The sequence below is a fragment of the Crocuta crocuta genome, unplaced genomic scaffold (assembly GCF_008692635.1).
Source record: "Crocuta crocuta isolate KB4526 unplaced genomic scaffold, BGI_CrCroc_1.0 scaffold427, whole genome shotgun sequence".
Taxonomy (NCBI): Eukaryota; Metazoa; Chordata; class Mammalia; order Carnivora; family Hyaenidae; genus Crocuta; species Crocuta crocuta.
In genome coordinates, this window is record NW_027533273.1 from 1,290,051 (window position 1) to 1,313,846 (window position 23,796).

The 23,796-nt window shown below is 37.0% G+C and overlaps 1 protein-coding gene across 2 annotated transcripts in view; it reads right to left on the reverse strand.

Annotated features, from left to right (window-relative positions):
* UBXN4 (UBX domain protein 4) overlaps positions 1–23,796 on the reverse strand; it is a 49,155-nt gene that overhangs the window by 22,655 nt on the left and 2,704 nt on the right. For both annotated transcript variants that reach the window (XM_077747869.1, XM_077747870.1), the window contains exons 2-5: positions 16,237–16,339; positions 13,523–13,551; positions 12,906–13,024; positions 12,140–12,314 (exon numbers count right to left, since the gene is read on the reverse strand). In XM_077747869.1, coding sequence (XP_077603995.1) covers positions 12,140–12,314; positions 12,906–13,024; positions 13,523–13,551; positions 16,237–16,339 — 426 coding nt within the window. The remainder of the gene's footprint in view (positions 1–12,139; positions 12,315–12,905; positions 13,025–13,522; positions 13,552–16,236; positions 16,340–23,796) is intronic.

Consider the following 23,796-nt stretch of genomic DNA (forward strand, 5'->3'; position numbering starts at 1 on the left):
TTTCTTTGGTAAATGAAATGAATGTCAAGGACAAAAAATTTAACAGAATTTGTGAAGGTAACTTGTAGACAGCTGAAAAAAAGAAAGGTGCTGTACACCAATATGGTTAGGTGGATATGTGACTAAAAACGAAAAATGAATAGGTGTTATATAGAGTAAGATTTCAATGGTATGCCAGAGTTGTCTTCAGCATTTTATTTTTTTTTTAATGTTTATTTATGTATCTTGAGGTTGGGGAGGGGTGGAGAGAGGGAAGGAGAGAATCCCAAGCAGGCCCCAAAATGTCAGCACAGAGCCAGATGCAGGGCTCCATCTTAAACTGCACATGACCTGAGCTGATCACAAGGGTTAGACGCTTAACCAACTAAGCCACTGAGGCACCTGTCTTTGGTATTTATAAATGACTTAAAAGTACAGAACGTACATTCATGACTTTAAGCATGAACAGATTATATTAGCAGCCATATTTAACTGGTAACTAACAAATGAAAAGTTCTGGATTTTAAAAAAACATTATGCTAGGGGTGCCTGGGTGGCTTAGTCGGTTAAGCGTCCGACTTTCGCTTAGGTCATGATCTCGCGGTTCGTGGGTTCAAGCCCCGCGTCGGGCTCTGTGCTGACTGCCAGCTCAGAGCCTGGAGCCTGTTTCAGTCTGTGACTCCCTTTCTCTCTGACCTTCCCCTGCTCATGTTGTCTCTCTCTCTCCTAGAAATCAATAAAACATTAAAAAAAAAAAAAAAACCAAAAACATTATGCTGAAACAACTGATAAAAATCCAAAAATAATGAAATGTATTAGTAGTTCTAACTCAGGTTTAAAAAGCCAACTGGAAACTTGACGGAGGAACAAGGGGGAGAAGAAGGGCGGAAATGGTGGGGGAAAGGCTGAGAGGCAAACCATGAGAGTCTCTTGAATGCTGACAAAAACTGAGGACTGATGGATGTGGGGGGGAGGAGGGGATGGGCATGGAGGAGGACACTTGTGGGGATGAGCACTGAGTGTTATGTGGAAACTAATTTGACAATGAACTCTTTGTAAAATAAATAAATAAATAAATAAAAAGCCAACTGGAGGGGCGCCTGGATGGCTAGGTTGGTTGAGGGTCTGACTTTAGCTCAGGTCATGATCTTGTAGTCTGTGAATTTGAGCCCCACATCAGGCTTTGTGCTGACAGCTCAGAGCCTGGAGCCTGCTTTGGATTCTGCGTTCCCCTCTCTCTCTGCCCCTCCCCCACTCATACTCTGTCTCTCTGTTCTCAAAAATTAGTAAACATTTAAAAAATAAAAATAAAATAAGTAAAAAGCCAACTTGATAATTAGGCATAACACATTTCCTGATGAATATACACAGTATCACCTACGACGTAGTCTTGCCAAAAAAGAATATGCAATGAACCTAAATCTGATCAAGTCTGTAATTTTAACTACCAATTTAGAGGGATATTTACATAATACCATACAAATGCAGCATAATCCAGGTGGAAGGGAAGACTGCAGTGAAGTAAGAGGACCCAAGGCTGGTCTCGTCCCATAAATATGAAATAAATATCAAATCATCTAAATATACTAGAAATAGACCTCAAGATTGGCAGAAAAAGCTCCACAACTAAAAGTAGAAAAGAGGGCACATGGAAAACAGTAGGAAATGCAGAATCACAGTTTGAAAGAGAAACAAATGGTGGTTGCTGAGGTGGGGAGGGACCTGCTGTAGTGGAGAAGGGTGAGACACACAAGCATGCAGGCGAGCACAAGGGGAAGACAAATCCCAATAACAACTGGCTTGGAAAGCAAGAGGGCCCAGATTTCATGAGTTCTAACCAGCAGGGCTTAGAGCCTAGAGGTTTAAAGGTCAGCATGCTTGGCTCTAGGAGAGCTTAGAGGACACCAAGGGTGCTCTTGGAGAAAAGGCAGAGCAAACAATCCGTGGACATACAGTGTGGAAACAGGAGATCTGAAGAATGCCTGGGGCACACAGTATGGAGGTTAGCTGCTCATCTTGGAACATATCCCAAAGCAGCACCATTGACAGAGACACACTTCTGTGAACTTGTTGGCACCATTTATTTCCCTCTCCTGCCCCTCAGCATAAACACTGCCATAGCAGCACCCTTGCTACCTAACTTGCTTACATCAAGCCCTGTCCTCCTGTGCTCTGGAAAAACCACATTCCCAGTGACATTTGCCTCAGTCCCAGTATGGCAGGGCCCCTACATCCAAATACCAGCCCAAATCCTTGCTCACACTGCATCTTCCAACCCAGGAGTATTGTGAGGTCCCCATTCTGGTAGCAGTGGCAATGGGTATAATTTCATTAGCAGATCAGGCCACACCTAGTTAAAACTCACCACTTTCAGGCCAGGGACTAAACAATGCCCACAACAAAAAGAACATCTGTAGACAACTGGCCTAAAGGATGATATGGCCAGGACACAACAGCAGAGTGCAAATAGCACACAGTGGATATACTCCTCAAAATGGGCCCCGGGGAACAGGGGATGCTACACTGCAGGGCACTATGGGACCTCTTCTTCATTAGATCATTATCCTGAATATCCTGAAGAACAGGAAACGTAGCGAACTTTCCTGACAACACAGAAACAGGCACAGAGACTTAGACAAAAATGAGAAGACAGAAGAATTTGTCCTAAATGAAAGAACAGAAAAAGGCTACAGCTGGAGACCTAAGTGAAAGAGATAAAAGTAACATGGCTGATGAAGAATTTAAAGCAATGATCCTAGGGATACTCGGTGGACTTCAGAAAATCAAGAAAATCACTGACCACTAATATAGAGATAAGAAATAACAGCAGTGAATATATGGTTCAATAAACAAAATGAGAAATACACATGATGGAATAATTAGTATGCTGGAAGAAGCAGAGGAACAAATTAATGACTCAGAAGACAAAAGTAATACAAAGTAATCAAAGTGAACAAAAGAAAAAAAAAAGAATTATGCAAAGTGAGAACAGACTCAGACTTAGGGAACTAAGTGACACCATCAAACATACTAACATTCATATAATACGGTTCCCAGAAGAAGAGAGAAAAAGGAGGCAGGAACTTTATTTGAATAAATAATATCTGAAAACTTCCCAAATCTGGGAAAGGAAACAGATATCCAGATCCAGGATGCACAGAGAACCCCCAACAAAATCAATAAAAGCAGACCCACACCACGACATATTATAATTAAAATGGCAAAATATAGGGGTGCCTGACTCTTAATTTCAGATCAGGTCATGATCTCATGGTTCTAAGTTCAGGTCCCACATCAAGCTTCATGCTGACAATGTGTGAGCCTGCTTGGGATTCTCTCTCTCTCTGCCCCTCCCATGCTTGCGATCTCTCACTCTCACTCTCTCTCTCTCAAACGAATAAACTTTGAAAAAATATTTTTTTAATTGGTAACTTTAAAAAAATGGAAAAATACAACAATACAGAAAAAATATTAAGGGGTATCTGGCTGGCTCAGTCAGTGGAATGTATGACTCTTGATCTCAGGGTTTTAAGTTCGAGTCCCATGATGGGTGTAGAGAATACTTAAAAATAAAATCTTAAGGGGCACCTGAGTAGCTAAGTTGGTTGAGCATCCGACTCTTGATTTTTGGCTCAGGTCAAAATCTCAGGGTCATGAGATCAAGCCCTGTGCCCTGAGCATGGAGCCTGCTTAAGATCCTCTCTCTCTGCTCCTCCCCCATGTGCACTCTCTCAAAAAAAAAAAAAAAAAAGAGGAAAAGAAAAAATATTAAGAGCAGCAAGACAAAAGGCAGTTACATACAAGGAAAACACCATACGGTAATCAACAGTTTTTCACCAGAAACTTTCCAAACCAGAAAGGAATGACAAAATATATTCAAAGTGCTGAATAGGAAAAATCTGTAGTAATGAATACTCTATGGAGCAGGGCTATCAGAACATAAGGAAAGAAAAAGAGCTTCCCAGGCAAACAAAAACTAAAGGAGCTCATGATTACCACACCAGCCCTACAATAAATATTAAAGGGGACTCTGATAGGAAAGACCAAAAATGACAGTATGAAGGTAGGAAACATTAAAACAATAAAAACGAATAGTTCTGTAAAAAAAAATCAATCAAGGAACTCACAAAATAAACGGATGTAAAATATGATACCATATACCTAAAAACATGGCTTGGAAAATTGGTTCAAACTTAAATGACCATCAACTTAATATAGGGTGCTATATGCAGATGTTATATACAGACTTAATGGAAACCACAAATCAAAAACCTGTAAGAGATATCCAAAGAATAAAGAGAGAGAAATCCAAATATAATTGACCTGAGGTGCTTGGTCGGTTAAGTCACCGGCTCTTGATTTCCACTCAGGTCATGATCTCATGGTTCTTGAGTTCAAGCCCAGCATTGGGTTCTATAATGACAGCACATACCTTGCTTAGGATCCTACCTATCTCTCTCTCTGCTCCTCCCCTGCTCACTCTCTCTCTCAAAATAAATAAACTTAAAACAAAAAAAAGACACAAGGTAGCAGAAAGAGGAACAAAACAAGACTCACCAATATGCTGCCACAAAAGACTCATTTCAGACCTAATTACACCTGCATTGAAAGTGAGGGGATGGAGAAACATTTATCATGCAAATGAATGTCAAAAGAAAGCTGTAGCAGCAATACTTACATCAGACAAAACAGACTTTAAAACAAAGACTGTAACAAGAGACAACGAAGGACACTATATGGTAATAAAGGGGACAATCCAACAAGATATTAAAATTGTCAACATTTATGTCCCCAATATGAGAGCACCCAAACATATAGTAAGTAATAAATATAAAGGAACTAATCGATAATAATACAATAGTAGGGAACTAACACCCCACTTGTATCAGTAGACAGATTATCTAAACAGAATATCAGCAAGGAAACAATGGCTTTGAATGACACACTGAACCAGATGGATTTAACATACATCAAGAACATTCCATTCCAAAGCACAAGGGCACACATTTAAACACACAGGAAACATTCTCCAGAAAGGATCACATTATTAGACCACAAAGCACGCCTCCACAAATTTAGAACGACTGAAGTCATACTATGCATCTTGTGTCACAACAACATGAAACTAGAAATCAACTATAAGAAGAATTCTGGGAAGAACACAAATGAAGTTTAAATGAATGGGTTGACCAGGAAATAAGAAATAAAAAGTGTACGGAAACAAAAATGAAAATGCAACAGGTCAAAACGTTTGGGATGGAGCAAATGCAGTTCTAAGAGAGAAATTTATAGCAATAGAGGCCTAACTTAAGAAGAAAAATCTAAAACAAACCTAAACCTTACACATAAAAGAGCTAGAATAAGAATAAAACCTAAAACCAGTAGGAGGAAGGAAATAATATGAGAGAAATAAATGAAATAGAAACTGAAAATACCAATAGAACAGATAAATGAAATCAGGAGCTGGGTTCTTTGAAAAAACAAAAACAGAAACAATAAAACTGATTAATTTCTAGCCAGACTTAACAAAAAAAGAGAAAGGACTCGGGAGTGCCTGAGTGCCTAGCCGGTTAAGCATCCAACTCCTGATTTTGGCTCAGGATATGATACCATGGAATTGAGCCCCGCATCAGGCTCTATGCTGACAGCATGGAACCTGCTTCAGATTCTCTCTCGAGGCTCTGTTACTGTCCCTCCCCTGCTCATGCTCTCTCACTTTTTCTTAAAGTAAATAAATAAACATAAAAATAAGAGAGAAAGGACTCAAATAAAATCACAAAGTGAGAGAAGGGAAATAACCAACACCACAGAAATACAAACAATTTTAAGAGATTATAAAAAACCAAATGTCAACAAACTGGACAACCTAGAAGAAATGAATAAATTCCCAGACACATACACAGACTGCTAAAACAGAAACAGGAAGAATTAGAAAGTTTAAACAGACTGATTACCAAAGAAACTGAATCAGTAATCAAAACATTCCCAAGAAGCAAAAGTCCAGAACCAGATGGCTTAACAGGCAAACTCTACCAAATTAAAGAAGAGTTCATACTTACTCTTCTCAGACTATTCCAAAAACTAGAAAAGGAAGGAAAACTTCCAAATTCATTCTATGAGGCTAGCATTACCCTGATACCAAAACGAAACAAAGAGAACACAGAAAAAAGAGAACCACAGGTCACTATCTCTGATGAAGACAGATATAGGCCACTATCTCTGATGAAGACAGATGCAAATATCCTCAACAAAATACCAGCAAACTGAATTCAACAACATAGGAAACAAAACAAAACAAAACAAAAAGCTCCATACCATTCACCAGGGGGCACCTGGCTGGCTCAGGTGTCAGAGCATGTGACTCTTGATCTTGGAGTCATGAATTCAAGCCCCACATGGGGATAAAGTTTACTTTAAGAAAAAGTAAAGAAATCATTCACCATAATCAAGTGACATTTATTCATGGGTTGCAAAGGTGGTTCAATATTTGCAAATCAATCCATGTGATACACATCACTAAGTATAAGAACGACATGATCGTTTCAATAGACAGAAAAAGCATGTGACAAAGTGTAATATCCATTCTCAATAAAAACCTTCAACAAAGTAGGTCTAGAAGGAACATACCTCAATATAATAAAGGCCATACAGAAAAAACCCACAGCTAATATCATTCTCATTGGGGAAAAACTTTTTCTCCTAAGATCAGTAATAAGAGATGTCACTATTACCACTTTTTTTTCCCTTAGTTTAAGAAAAAACCAACTTGTCAAGTTGGTTTACATGTAACACCCAGTGCTCATCCCAACAAGTGCCCTATTACCACTTTTGAGTATTGGAAGTCCTAGCCATAGCAATCAGACAACAAAAAGAAGTCAGAGGCATCCAAATCAGTAAGGAAGAACAACTTTCACTATTTGCAAATGGTATGATACTCTATAGAGAAAACCCAAAGCACTCCACCAAAACACTGCCAGAACTGATAAATTAATTCAGTAAAGTCTGAGGTAACAAAATCATTGTGCAGCTATCTGCTGCATTTCTGTGTACCAATAATGAAGCAGCGGAAAGAGAAATTAAGAACACAATCCGACTGACAACTACACAAAAACTAACAAGACACCTATGAATAAACTTACACAAAGATGTAAAAGATCAGTACTCTGAAAACTATAAAACTCTGATGAAAGAAACTAAAAAAGACACAAAGAAATGGAAAGACATTCCATTCTCGTGGATTGGTAGAACAAAAACTGTTAAAATGTCTACACTACCCAAAGCAACTGACATATTTAATGCAGTCCCTATCAAAATATCAACAGCATTTTCCACAGAACCTGTGAAACAATCTTAAAATTTGTATGCAAACACAAAAGATCCTGAATAGCCAAAACAACCCTGAAAAAGAAAAAGCTGGAGGCATCACAATTCTGGATTTCAGTATTACAAAGCTGTAGTAGTCAAAACAGTATGGTACTGGAACAAAAACCGACACGCAGATGAATGAAACCCTATAGAAAACCCAGAAATAAACCCATAATTTTATGGTTGATTAATCTTCAACAAAGTAGGAAAGCATATCCAATAGGAAAAAAACAGTCTCTTCAACAAAACTCAGAAAACTGTACAGTTAACATGCAAAAGAATGAAACCGGACCATTCCATTACAGCATACACAAAAATAAACTCAAAATGGATTAAAGACCCAAATACGAGACCTGAGACCATAAAAAGCCTGGAAAAAAGCACAGGCAGTAGTTTCTCTGACATCAGCTGTAACAACATCCTTCTAGATGTGTGTCCTGAGGCCAGGGAAACAAAAGCAAAAGTAAACTGTTAGGACTACATTCTAAATAAAAAGCTTCTGCACAGCCAAGTAAACAATCAGCAAAATTAAACAATCTCCAAAGTGGGATGAGAGACTTGCATATAACATATCTGATATAGATGATAAAGGACTAGCAACCAAAACATATAAAGATCTCATAAAACTCAACACCCCAAAAATGAATAATCCACTTAAAAAATGGGCAGAACGTATGAACAAACATTTCTGTAAAGAAGTTATTCAGATGGCCAACAGATAACATGAAAAGATGCTCATCATGCATCATCAGGAAAATGCAAATCAAAACTACAATGAGGTATCAGTCAGAATGGCCAAAATAAAAAATAAGTGTTGGCAGGATGTGGAGAAAGGGAAACCCTCTTGCACTGTTGGTGGGAATGCAAACTGGTGTAGCCACTGTGGAAAACAGTTGAAAGTTCCTCAATAAGTTAAAAACAGAGGCACCTGGGTGGCTCAGTTGGGTGTCCAACTCTTGGTTTCAGCTCAGGTCATGATCTCAAGGTTCATGAGTTTGAGCCCTCTGCACGATCAGTGCAGAGCCTGTTTGGAATTCTCTTTCTCTCTCTCAAAATAAATAAATATCATTAAAAAAAAAAAAGTTAAAAATAGAACTATCCTAGGGTTCAACAAATGTACTCCTGGGTATTTACTCAAAGAACACAAAAACACTAATTCAAAGAGATAACATGCACCAAGAAACAGACTCTTAATTACAGAGAACAAACTAATGGTTACCAAAGGGGAGGTGGGTTGAAGGATGGATAAAATAGATCATAGGGATGAAGGAATGCATTTGTGAAGAACACCAGGTGATTAAAATAAAAACTTAAAAAAGAGCGGCACCTAGATGGCTCAGCTGGTTAAGCATCTGACTCCTGATTTCAGCTCTAGTCATGATTTTGTGGTGGTGGGATCAAACTGGGTGTGGAGCCTGCTTGGGATTCTCTCTCTTTCTTCCTCTGGCCCTGCCCTACTCACATTTTCTCTCAAAAAAAATTTTTTTTTAAAGAATACAGCAAAATCCAGACTGTGGGAAGCTATAGGGAAAAAAAGGAGAGTGGGAATCTATTTATGAAATGGGGGGAAAAAAAGGACTCAATAATCAGTAATAATACACTGGACTCCAAACAAACTAAAAACAGTATAATATAAATAATGCCTAGATAATCAATGGTAAAAAAAAAAAAAAAAAAGAATTTCTGTAAAACTGACTAGGTTTCATAAGAGAAAATGATATTGTAGTTATTTTTTTTAAGTTTTTATCTTTTAAATACTCATTTTTAAAATGAAATGATATAGTGCCTAAGATATGTTCTAAATAATAAACAAAAAGGAGAAGAGGAGTAGGGGGCACAGATGAGACAATTTTGGCCATGAGTTAGTAATAGCTGAGACAAGGAGTGGGTTCATGGAATTTCTTACTCTGTTTTCTTGAGACTTTTGTATGAAGTCTGAAACTTTCCACAATGAAGTTAAAAAAAAAGCTACAAAGAACTGATATTAGAGCTGCTATACTCAGACCTCAGGTAAGACAGAGTTTACAGTCTGAGGAGTAAATTAAATGCATACTAAAACAAAAGAATCAACACTCTTTACAGGACTATAAGGGAATCCTGAGTGTCTACAACAATGTACAACATACAATCCAAAATTTCTTGACACACAGTCTAACAGGAAAATGTGACTCATTCTCAGGGGAAAAGACAATCAACAAAGGCCAACCCTGAGATGATCTAGCTACTAGCATTATCAGACAAAGACTCAAAAGCAGCCATTATAACTCAATGAGGTAAAGGAAAATGAAATGAATTCATTTCTTTCGAAATAAAAAGCTAGAAGAAGAAAAGATGGAAGTAAGAGTAAGAAACTCTAGAATCATTTTACCTGCAAAATGGTACAGCCACTTTGGAAGACAGCTTGGTGGCTTACAAAAGTAAACATAAGTCTTAGCACACACTCTAGCAATCACAACCTTGGTATTTACCCAAAGGAAGTAAAAAAAAAAAACATGCTCACACAGAAACCTACACAGAGATGCTTACAGAAGCTTTATTCATAACTGCTAAAACTTTCAAGAAACCATGATATCCTTCAGTAGGCGAATGGATTAATAAACTGCGGTACATCTAGATGATGGAATATTATTCAGCTCTAAAAAGAAATGAGCTATCAAGTGATGAAAAGACATGAAGGAAGCTTAAATGTATGTTACTAAGTGAAGAAAGCCAATCTAAAAAGACTACTATATGACATTCTGGTAAAAGCAAAACTTTTACCAGAAGACAGTAGGAGACAGTAAAAAGGTTAGTGAAGATGAAAAGGTGGAACACAGGGAACATTTAGTGGAGTAAAAATGCTTTCTGCCCCACTGATACTATAATGATGGATACACATCATTATACATTTGTCCAAACTCATGGAATGTACAACACCAAGAGAAAACTGTAATGTAAACTATGGACTTTGGCTGATTATGATGTGTCAAATGTGGGTTCATTAGTTCTAAAAAATGAACCACTTTGGTGAGGGATATAGATAGTGGGGCAGGAGGTATACACAAAATCTGTACCTTCCTCTTAATTTTGTTGTAAACCTAAGACCACTCTAAAAAATCGATTAAAAAATGGTTAACTTAAAGAAAAGAGTATAAACATATTACCCAATTTTATATAAAATAAAAATTCACTAGGGGCATCTGTCTGGTTCAGTAGAAGAGCATGTGACTCTTGATCTTGAGGTTCTATGTTTAAGCCCCAGAATGGGTGTAGAGATTACTTAAAAATAAAAATATAATAATAAAAATAAAATAGAATAAAAATTCACTCGGGCTCAACAGCAGAAAGTGATGATGAAGCAGATAGTCCGTGAACTTATAGATCAGCAAGATTATCCAATCTAAAGAAAAGAGAGAAAAAGAAAAAAAGAAACCCCTGGGATATTATCAAGAAGTCTAATACACATGTAATTATTTCCAGGAAGATGAGAGAAAAAGAGAAAAATATTTGAATAATGACTCCGAATTTCCTAAATTTAGTTAAAGTCATAAATTTACAGATTTAAGCTCATCAAAACCCAAGCAGAATAAATACAAAGAAAAACACACCTAGGCATATTATAGTCAAACTGATGAAAATCAAAGAGAAAAACGTGAAGGTAGAGAGAAAAGCAATACATTGCATACATGGGGAAACAGTGCTAACAGATACTTCTCATCAGAAAACTATGGAGAACAGAAGACCTTTAAAGTGTTGAAAAAAATAACTGTAAACCCCAAATTTTGTGTCTAGCAAAAAGCAGACACTTTCATTTTTCAGACAGGAAGAGAAACGTTTTGTCAAAAGACCTGTAAAACAGGAAATGCTAAGGGAAATTTTTCAGACTGAAAGAAAAGGATACCAAGGAAAACATCTTCAAAAGGGAATGAAGAATTTAGCAATGATAAATATCCGGGTGCTAACTGGGCTACATTCACAATAGCATCCCTTAGTTCTGTAGGCATCCAGAATTTGGGGGATCTATAGAAGTAAAACCTCAAAATGCAGCTAGTGAGAGAGAACCTGGTAGCTATTCTTCAAATATTCAAAACCTGTTATGTTTAACTTCATAAGTAGCACTAAAGTTAATGCGAAATTACAGGACATCACATTTCATCTCAATATAAAGAAAATTTTTTTCTAAAAACTAGGGCTTTGACAATAAGCATCTGTGCAAGGAAATGAACTTCCTGTCACTAAATATCAAATAGAAGCTATGTGGGATGCGAGAGCAGGATCATCTCTTAGGATATTAATCTGCTAACTTAATTTATCTAACCCTATGTTGCCTAATACAAGCTATATTATAACAAAAACCTCTGAACAGAATCCCTTTTATATAGTATAAAATTTCTCTTTTGCCTTTTTCCATCAACCTCAACTATAGTCACATCCCTTATTCCCACAAGCTCTATTTTACAATTATCTTTTAATTCTAATTTCTAAAAATGCAAATACTACTGTTTAAATGTATACAGTATCTTACAGGTTATAAAAGCAATTCCAAATATATTAGTTCATTTGAACGTTTCAAAATACTCTGGCTGAAAAGATATTTGTAAAACTGTTAAGATTACAGAAACAGAAGAAGTAAAAAAAAAAAAAATGCCACTACATGACCAACACCTGTATTTAAGACAACCCTTAAATTTTAAGTTAAATGAATGTGACAGGGAAGAAACACAGTATTTTTATTTTTAAGGATATTAATCCCTGGTCTTTAAAACAAAGTGAAGGAATACTTCTACTGTATCCAAAAGGATACACTAAAAATTACCTGTTGCAGCATCTGACTTTGTATCAGAAGTGGGTGGTATCCCACAGGGCTCCACATTTCTGGACTGAGAGTTTTCAGAAGTGTTGTTAGGTTCCAATGACACGGATGGAATAGAGACTGAGCTTTCTGATGGGCTGCCATTTGTCACTGATGTTTCACCTTTTAATGAGTGCATCTAGGGAGAAACCACACTGGAATTTAATGAACAGATAAAAATCTAAACCTACCATGGCAGATGAGACCAAAATATGAGTAAGTCAACTATCTCTATAAAAGGGAAAAGTACTAAATTTTCTAAGTAGATGGATCTAGATTGTATAATCCTAAACATGGCATAATCACACTGTGGAATTCAACTACAATGTGAGAATAACATAAAAAGGTTTTTAAAGCACACTGTTGATTTTCCTTCTATTAGAATTCAAGGAAAAAAGTTTCAAGCTGTATTAGCCATTTGCACAAATTGACTAAGTTCCTTAAAATGTGTCAAGCGGTTCAGTTTGGGACCTTAATGTTCAATCTCTCTTTTGCAATAAAATAATAGTGAAAAGAGAAGGCAGAGTAAGAAGTCACTCATTAGGTATAGGTACCTATAACTTCACAATGCGATTTTCAAAACCAATCCGGGAAAACAGGATTTTCTACCTTTTAAGTTTAAATGGCAAAGCGGGTTCCTGAATATACAGAGCAGCTCCAAAAATATTCCAATGTCAAGTTTCTGACAAATTTTCCCAGGTTTATACAAAGAAATTCTCTTCCTTCTCACCTGCCGGACTTTGTGAATTCTGGTAACAAGTTCATCTGCAGAAACACTTCCTGCGATTACTTCCAAGGGAATTCCACTGTCTCCAATAAAGAAACTGGATGGAACACACACTACAGGATCTGTACAATTTAATTAAGTCTAATGATTTGTGAAAAAGCAAGGGGATAATTTTATGAAATGCTACTGATAACAAAGCAAGATAAATCTTTGTGAATTTCAGTGTAATCAGCTAATACGTTTACCAAATAATTTCAACTACCATATCATTACACTTGTCATGCATATGATAGGTAAAATGATTTATTTGTACTGCATATCTGAAACATCCATTACATTTCGCCCATTGTAACTTTTACATCTATCTTGCCTCTTGAAAACTATTTCTAACATTCCAACCAAACTGCTCCATATTGCTTTCCAGATATTGACAATAAAAACTCCCTGATTCCCTACAGTGTAGTAACTCAAAGGACACTCAGTAGTATCAGGTTCCCCAAAATAAGAATGCATGGTTCCTAAATAGAAATGAGTAATTTCTAAATGTCATGCATTAACCAAAACAAAGGTAAATCCTCAAGCAAAATATTTATCAAACCAATTCTTCATTGAAAGGATACAGATTTGTGAAAATTGTAAGCAGGCTTCACTGTAAAACAAAATCAAACAGAAAATCACTAGATGCGTTCAAGTATTTCCACCCAAATATTCAGTTATTTTTATAGACATTTACTCTACCAATTAAAAGCATTTCTCTGAAATTACTAGTACCTTTCATAGTTGTCAGCTGGAAGGAGAAAAGTACAATTCTTACAGACCTCTTCCAGTTTGTTTTATAATTTTCAGATTAAAAAGCCACTTAATTCTTGCAACACATAAAGTGGCGGCTGGATCTGATAGCTAAAAATCAAGTTAGTATCTGCTATGTTGCTTTCTCAGCAGCAAGTATATCTGAATATAGTATCTTAACTTGTAACAAGAAGATACTAATGCTTATGATTTACTTCTGCAAATGATAATACAATACTTTGTAAAAACAAAAGATTCAAAACTACCTAAATATCTACCAGTAAAAACTAATTATGCAATCATAAAAAAGGTACAGAAAGTATGTCAAATGCTACCTCTTTTGTAAAAAAAGAAGAGGTAAATAAACAAAAATGTAAAAAAAGGGGGGTGGGGGAATTGTGTTTTCTTAATTTGGTTACTCCAGAGAAGGAAACTGGGTGGTGAGGGACAGGGATAGAAGAAACTTTACATTATGATACAAGTAAGAGATACTGATCAATGCAGATGAATAATACCGAGAATCAAATTAATGTTTCTAATTTATACTCATTTTCTGAACATAAAGCATGATTATCACAAAAACATCTGAAAATATAATAAAAAGGATAAAGAAAGCTACCTTCATAAGGAAATACACGCTAAAGTGTTACTAGAACATTAGATAATTTCATTATTACTGTACAATAAATAAAATGTACCATTCATAATTTAAGACACATTAGATTCTATTAGCAGGCAGTCTCTAATGAAACAAAAATCAACCATCACTATACACAGGCATCCTTGCATCTGCTTTTAGAAATTTGTTTAAAAAATTTTTTTGAGGGGGGAGAGGTAGGGGGTGATGGGCATGGAGGAAGGCACTTGTGTGGATGAGCACTGGTTGTTCTATGGAAACCAACTTGACAATAAACTATTAAAAAATTTTTTTTTTGTTTTTAAAAGTACTAGATATATCAGTCTGTTTATAACCTCAAGAATTTTGATATTCTCATTTCTTCCACATTTCTAATATCCCTACTTTCTCCTACAATTACTGGTGGTGCTACTGGAAGATAACGGACAACATAAATAACAGAATATATGTTAAAATGGTAAGATTCTTTTTTAAAAAATATTATAGTTCGATAAATATATAGTTGAATAATTGCAGCTGTGAGGCAAACCACTATGATTACAACACTTTTAATATTAAAAAAATTTAGTAAAAAAATTACAAACTTACAAGTAAATTTCTAAATATTTTAATCTTGGCAGTAATTTTCAAACATCACTTATTCTAACATTATCAATATCAAAAGAAAAGGAATACCACTTTGTAGCTGCTAACGAATTAATGTTTCTAGGCACTGATCATTGATGCCTGCTGCTACCATCACAAAGTGAGACAACAGGTCATTATGTGCCTTCATGATGGAAGAATGAAAGACATAAAACCATTTATGAAGTAGTTTTGATAGGAAAAAAAAACTAACTTGAATCCAACTGCTGATTTACAGGAAACAGACGACAGAGGAATGAACTAGATGAGACTAACAGGGACGCAGTCAACAAAATCTATATGGCAGGAAACTAAAGAATGAAAGACCTAATTTCTCCAAAAAATAAATTGCAAAGAAAAAACCAGAAAGAAAAAGGGTGAGGGGGAAACCTATAGACTAAAAGAGACTTGAGAAAGATCAACACATTACAATATGGATCCCACTCCTGATGGATCCTAAGCCAAACAAACTCTAAGAATTAAGAATACAACTATGGCAGACAGGAGACCACTGAAAATGTGAGAAACAGCTGGATATTTGCTATTAAGAAACTATTACTAATTTGTTTTTGAAGTATTACAGTTATGTTAAAATATTTAGCTTTTCACATATTAAATTTGTGTTAACGTCAAAAACTTATTTTTTAGAGACATTAAAATATAGATGAAGTGACGACTGAGATTTGCTTCAAAATTATAGGCGATGAGTGGAAATGAGTGGGTGTGCAAATAAAACAAGACCAACTATAAGTTAATCACCAAGGTAGTTGACAAGTATATGGGAATTCACTGCACTATTCACTTACTTTTGTATGTCTGAAATTTTCTACAATAAAAAAAAACATTTTTAAAGGGATGAGATGGAATGGATAAACAAATAAAAAGACCTGTGGATATTAGGTACTGTGAGGGACCTAAAAAGTACTTATTACTATTGAATTAAACAGCTTCATTCCCAAAAATAGGACCCAAAACAATGGTCAATCATTCAGAGATAATCAATATATAATTTACAGTTATTTCCATGGTCTTACAAGCTGAGAACCACAATTCTTTTGCATTCCTGGTGCACATCACATAGCTGCTTGGTAAACCAGGAGAAATTCAAAGTTCTCAAAAGTTTTTCAGCAAGATACTATGATGTATTTGGAAACTGGCAGTCAGAATTTAAGTTGCCAATATGCTTTAGAGAAATATCAACATTCTTATAGTCTAAGAGTAACACCATAAATCATAACAAAAGACAATAGTTATAATGCTTAAAAAATTAACACATAAGCAAACCTTTTGGTATCGATTTTAATAGCGACAAAACTGTCCGAAGATGCTTCTGTCACTTTCTCATCTTCCCAGCTTGCAGCCATCTGTGTTGACTGCTCATCATCACCTGTAACACATTTCAAGGATACTTACAAGGCCAGTATCTGCTGATTCTTTTCCTTCAGAATATGGAATTTCAAATAAAATATAATTCCACAAATACTATTTTCTACCAAATTTGAAAACTACAATTTTCCCATAAAATGAAAAGCATGACTATGGATGGCATTATTAACATAAAAGTAATAAAAAACAGCTCAGGCTGCTAAGAAAAACAATAAAGACATAATGAGGGCGCCTGGGGGGCTCAGCCGGTTAAACATCCGACTTTGGCTCAGGTCATGATCTCAATGTTTCTGAGTTCGAGCCCCACGTCAGACTCAGCGCCTGGAGCCTTCTTCAGATTCTGTGTCTCCCTGTCTCTCTGACCTTGCCCCACTCATGCTGTTTCTCTCTCTCTCAAAAATAAATAAACATTTAAAAAATTAAATAAAAAAGACACAATGAAAAAGAATGACACTATCTAGATTTACAAAGTACTATTTTCTAAAAGAAGACATTCAAATTATGACGCAAACAGCATCACAATAATTGGAAGTCACAGTAGAAATGTACAGGGGCTATTCTGGCTTTTGTACATGTGATTTTTTAAGAGACACAGTGTATATGTGTGGGTAAGGGGCAGGGAAGGTGCAGAAGGAAGGGGAGGGAGAAAGAGAATGAATCTTAAGTGAGATTCACGCTCAGCGTGGGGCCTTACACAGGGCTCTTGATCCCATACCCCTGGGATCATGACCTGAGCCAAAATCAAGAGTTAAGATGCTTTAACCAAATGAGCCACTCAGGTGTCCCTGTACATGTGGTTTTAGAAAATAAAAGGACAAAATTCTTTCTTCATGTAGACTTTTCTGTCAAGCTCAAGGTCCCCCAACATTACTCTTCAAATTTCTCTAAGGTAGATAGACACAGGTGCAATTCTGTTTGCATTTTGGGACTTGCCTTTTATTTTAGGTATGGTAATTATAAATGTTATGCTGACCCAAAACAAATCTACAGAATTCAGCACGGTGGCTACTTGGGTGGAGGTGCTACTGATTGGGAAAGAACATGAAGGAGCCTTCTGAGGGTGCTGGAAATATATCTTATCGGAATGAGAGTTACAAGTGTGTTAGTATTTAAAAATGCACTGACAAAATGTCTGATAAGTTATACCTGTCAAGAGATTGTGTCCATTTTAGACCTGTACGATCTAGATTTTGACATAACCACTTAGTGGTGGGCAGAGGAAAACTTACCTAAGTCAGATGAAATCTTTCTGAGATTAAGCAAAGTGTTTTCTCAAGCACTTTGAGGTAAACAACCTCTGCCAATTTACAGATTTAAAAAGTTCTCTGGCCACATTTTTTTTGTTTTACAAAAATGAGATAATTCTCTATTCTTCTATAAACTATTCCCATGTGCAGCCTTTCCCCTATTTAATCCACCCTCTGCATTCCTCACTTCAAGTTATCTCTTTAAAGTAACTCCATCCCTTCAGTTTTTAGGCCAAAACTTTACTTAACCTTGACTTCAGGTGACTCTATCTCCAAAATATATCCAGAACGTAACTATTTCTTACCACTTTCACTGCTACCACCCTGATTCAAGCTATACATATCACCTAGATGATTACAACAGCCTCCTAACTGATCTGCCTGTTCAATCTCTTTTTTTTTCCCACCCAAATCAATACAACTTTTACTGCACTTTTAAAATATCACAAATAAGTGAAAAAATCATCTGGTATCTTTCTATTTCTGAAGTTGGATAACTAGATCTTATTCATCAGTTTGTTGAACTGTTCCTTTTTCAGAAATGTAGATACCCTCCAAAAAACTTTCCGATTTCCTTGTTTTGTAACTGTTGTGGCTTGCTGAATCAAAGCAGCTGAGTTTGATATAAGTTCAATGTCATTTCCACTAACTCTTCTTTCTGGACTTGAGATACTGAACAAGCAATGTCCAGCCTCAACGAAACCCTACAGACATATTTTTCACCAAAGATATCCCAGATTTCCAGAGGAAAACCATTCTCCTGAAAAATGACATTGATGGAGAAGTGAGCGTACACAGAACTCGTAACGCAAGCCCTGTATAGCCTCCTTCATCATGTTCTTTTGTTTTTTTTGTTGTTGTTGTTGTTTTTTCTTTTTTAAAGTAATCTCTATGCCCAACATGGGGTCTGAACTCATGACCCCAGGTCAACAGTCACATGCTCTACCTCCTGAGGCAGCCAGGTACCACCCTGCTCCCCACCATGTTCTATAAATGACTACAGATAGTGCAAATGGTAGCCAGTTTTTTCTATTTCCCCACCATTTGTCAACTCGGACCCTCTTCTTTTTCTTTCCAAAGAGACGGAGTTCTACACTAATGTGACAGAAGTCCTTTCGCAGGGTTCCTCTGGGGCCTTTCACAATAACTGTGCATCCTTTCAGAGTAGATGTCAACATTTTCTGGAATTTCGACAGTCTGCTGACTGCAGTAGATGTGTCAAAGCTGCTCAGTCTCTTCTTAACACAGAAACTTTTGTTAAAAATTTCTTATCACATCAATCCTCTGCTCAAAATCCTATAATGGCTCCTACTTTCCAAGTAAAAAAAGTCCCTGCAAATGGCCTCTTGCCTCGTTACCTACGTGACCTCATTTGTCTTCACTTTCTTCCTATCCTGCTAATATGAAAAACATTCTCACTTTAAGGTTTTTGTACTAGTTGTTTCCTCTGCCAGGATATTTACTTCCCTCAGATATTTACATGGTTAACGCTCAACCCTCTTACGTCTTTGTTCAAATATCATCTTCTCAATAAAGCCTTCCCTACTCATACTTTAAAATAATAGCCTTGGGGCATCTGGATGGCTCAGCTGATTAAGTGTCCAACTCTTGATATGGCTCAGGTCATGACCTCTCAGTCATGAGATGGAGGCCCACATCCGGTCCTGCACTGAATGTGAAGCCTGCTTGGGATATTCCTTTTCTTCTCTCTCTCTCTTTCTCTTTCTCTCTCTCTCTCTCTCTCTCTCTCTCTCTCCTCATACTCTCACAAAAATGTGAGCACTTGGGTGGTTCAGTTGGTTAAGTGTCCGACTTCGGCTCAGATCATGATCTCATGGTCTGTGGGTTCAAGCCCTTCATTGGACCCTGTGCTGACAGCTTGGAGCCTACTTCAGATTCTGTGTCTCCCTCTCTCTGAGCCTGTCCTGCTTGAGCTCTGTCTCTCTCCCTCAAAAATAAATAAACGTTAAAAAAATAATAATAATAATAATAATAAAGAATAAANAACATAAAATAAAATAAAATAAAATAAAATAAAATGACAGCCTTACAGACATTCCTAAAGCTCCCTAATTTCCTGGTTTCTTTTCCCCTGTAATTCTTATCACCTTCTAATAAACTATGTGTTTTACTTACTATGTTTACTGTCTTTCCCTCAACTAGAATGCAGGCTCCAAGAGGGCAAGGATTGTTTTCCTTTTATTTACTAACATAATTCAAATGCCTACAATACAACTTGGCATATGTTAAGTTCTTGTGATATAGCAGCCCCTCAATAAGTATTTTGTGGAATGAACAGCTAAATTTCTGGTACAGGAAGTATCTTTGTATAATAATTGACTAATGCTGCACATCTGAATATAATCTATGCGAAATGGGATCCAGAAATAGGAGCTATGAGAAATCTGGCCATGGAAAAGTAAACAGGGATTAAAATGCATCTACAAACTAGGACCAAAAAGAATGCCATTAATAGTTTTCCAGATGTTGAGGAAGCAAATTGGGAAAATTATCATTTGCAGTGACACAGTTCTGAGCACATCTTCAAACACAATAGGGTAAGGAAATGTAAAATTCCAAGCAAATGACAAAATTATCAACCTAGAAAATAACTATATGGCAACATTCTTACTACAAACCTGTCTTAGAGAAGGCTGTGAGACATGGGAGATCCTTTTCATTCATTCTTTGTTTCATACGTTCACTATTTTATTCCACACTTACTGTCCTAGGCTTTGGACTATAATCTAAGTATGAAACAAATGAAACATTGTCTCCCCTCAACGGAGCTTAAAAATCTAACAGTATAAAAAATGTACTTGTTGGCACTCCTGGATGGCTGAGTCGGTTAAGTATGCCACTCTTGGTTTCGATTCAGGTCATGATCTCACAGTTTTCGTGAGTTTGAGCCTTGCATCAGGTTCTGTGCTGACAGTGTGGAGCCTGCTTGGGATTCTGTTTCCCTCTCTCTCTACCCCTTCCCCACTCATTCTGTTTCTGTCTCTCTCAAAATAAACTTTAAAAAATTTTTTAAAAATGTGCTTTAGTAAACAATTGTAATTACAGTAATAAATACTGAGAAAAAAAGAACAGATCTAGGGGAAAAAATAGTAAGACCCTTTTAGATTGGTGAGCGAAGCCTTCTCTGGGGCAACATTTAAACTAAGACCTAAAGGATGAAAAAACTAAGCCATACAAAGAGCCAGAAGAGTTCACTAAGCAGGATTTTATATGTAGGAAAAGGCCTGTGCGACTGAGAATGTCATGAACAAAAGGGAAAGCCAGACAAGAGGAGACTAAAGCCCTGAGAGTCAAAGGTGACTCCCACGATTAGGGTTTATCCACCTGGATGTAAAAGTGGTGTCATTTACTAAAATGTAGAACACTGTGGGGGAGAAAAGCAGGTTCAGGCAGTAAACACACTTTTAAGCCTAAGAATCCTGTGAGGCATCTAAGTGGGGATATCAAGTGCATAGCTACAAGTATGGATCTGCTGGCTACTTCTGAGGTTGGTACTTTTCACTATGTTGTACCATGTAGGTAGGGTCCAAATATCACACCCCACTAGCAACGTCTGTCCATAATTCAACCTAGTGGGAACAACTGCTGCTTGACCAACAGAGATGTAGGGATGAATGGAATTACTTAACTCACTGAGACCTATATTAACTCCAAGGAGCAAGATTATTAATTGCCAACTTCAGTATCTTTAGTTTCTTATTAATCAGTATATAAACCATGCTCTGGAGTTAGATCGGCCTAAAATTTTAGTAGAAAATGCTGTGTCCATGGTAGTATTCAGCAGTATCCAAAATAAAGGCACTTCAAAAGAACAATACAGGGGTGCCTGGCTGGCTCAGTTGGTAGAGCATGGAGCTCCTGATCTTGGGGCTGTGAGTTTGAGCCCCACACTGGGTGCAGAGATTACTAAAAGTAAAAAATTTTTAAAAAATACAATCTCAGAGGGGCGCCTGGGTGGCTTAGTCGGTTAAGCATCCGACTTTCGCTTAGGTCATGATCTCATGGTTCGTGGGTTCGAGCCCCGCGTCGGGCTCTGTGCTGACTGCCAGCTCAGAGCCTGGAGCCTGTTTCAGTCTGTGACTCCCTCTCTCTGACCCTCCCCTGCTCATGCTGTCTCTCTCTCTCTCTCTCTCCTAGAAATAAATAAAACATTTAAAAAAAAAATACAATCTCAGAAAGAGTTGCAGACCTTAGTACAGCCAGGAATTCCAACCCAGAAAACATCAACTAGTCAAAATCTAAAAGCTTCTGTGCTCTATTTTAATAAAAAAAGGCAGTAAATAGTGTCTGTCATGAAAATTTTAGCCCACCAACAACTCTAGTCTGTGAACTGACACTGCTTCAGGATCCTTGTCAGAATATTCTACCTTCCCTAGGAATAGAATCAAAATCTTTTTCAGTTTTATGACTTTCAATCTGCATAGTCATAATACTTTGAAAATACTTGCTCTTGTCTGAACTAGTAGTAATCTCTCCAGTCTCCATCCCATAATTTTCTTTAATTCATCCATGAAAATTTCTCTAAATATCAACAACCCGCCTAAAGTGCTTCCTACTTAAGGGGTTCCAGGAACTGAAATATACCCTTAAGACCACTTCTTCCAGCCATAAAGATATCTTTTTAGTTTTCTACTGAGTTCATTTACTGCTGTTGAAGTCTCCCATTTAAGAAAATCATGGGCTCTGGCTATATCCTTCAATGTTATGAACAAAGCTCTAGGCAACATGTTAAGTGTTGGAGATTCATGACCCCTGTCTCCGTATTCCTGGAGTGAAACTAATTCTACCTTGTGTTGGAGATTAACTTTCTAAAACTCCAGAAAGGGCAACAGTATTCTGAACAAGTCAAGGGGCAACCTCCTTTGACAGGCTAACGGTCTTCTGCACACATTCAACATTCATCAGAGTCGCTGATATCCGAAAAGGATATAATACATGCTCATCAGTAAAAAGTTAATTGAAGAATGTATATTTACACACAAATCTCTAAAGATCTCTATTTTACTACTGTGATAATTAACACTACTGTTTCCATATGTTTGTTAGTTATATCTAGCATTTATTTCAAATTAACTGATTAGCCCAAAAGTGCCTCCTAGGAACATTTAGACATCTTCAATTGTGTTTTTTGTTTTTAAACAATGACTTGTTTTTTTGTTTTTAAACAATGACTACCATGATCCTAGGTTTCCTAGCCAATTTCAATAATACATGAAGTGTACTGTTGCTCAGTTTTTCTCAAGAAATAAAAAAATATTTTGGGGGCGCCCGGATGGCTCAGTCGGTTAAGTGACCAACTGCAGATCAGGTCATGATCCCACGGTCTTGGAGTCGGAGCCCACTTAGGATTCTGTGTAGGATTCTCTGTCCGCCCCACCTCCCCCATCCTCCCCTGCTCCCTCTCTCAAAATAAATTAATAAAATTTAAAAAAACAAGACTTTTTTTGAAGCTGCTAAAAAATGTGTCAGGACAAGATAGAAATACTTTTTGTGATCCTGCTACATGTCACTTAACCACTGTGGACATAAATTTCCTCATCTACAAAATGGGTATAACAACTGAGATACCACCTCACGCCAGTCAGAGTGGCTAAAATGAGCAAATCAGAGGACTCTAGATGCTGGCGAGGATGTGGAGAAACAGGCACCTTCCTAGACTGTTGGTGGGAATGAAATGGGTTCAGCCCCTCTGGAAAACAGTGTGGAGGTTCTTAAAAAAACTAACAATAGAACTCCCCTATGACCCAGCAATAGCACTGCTGGGAATTTACCCAAGGGATACAGGAGTGCTGATGCATAGGGGCACATGTACCCCGATGTTCATAGCAGCACTCTCAACAATAGTCAAAACCTGGAAAGAGCCTAAGTGTCCATAACGGAGGGACGAATGGATCAAGAAGATGTGGTTTATCTATACAATGGAATACTACATGGCAATGAGAAAGAATGAAATCTGCCCATGTGTTGCAACATGGATGGAACTTGAGGGTGTTATGCTGAGCGAAATAATTCAGGCAGAGAAGGACAGATACCATATGTTTGCACATATAGAAGGATTGGGAGGAACTTAACTAAGGACCGTGCGGGAGAAGAACGAGAAAAATAGTGGGGGAGAGGGAGGGAGGCAAACCATGAGAGACTCTTGAAGCTGAGAAAAAATTGAGGGCAGATGGGGTGGGGGGAGGGGGCT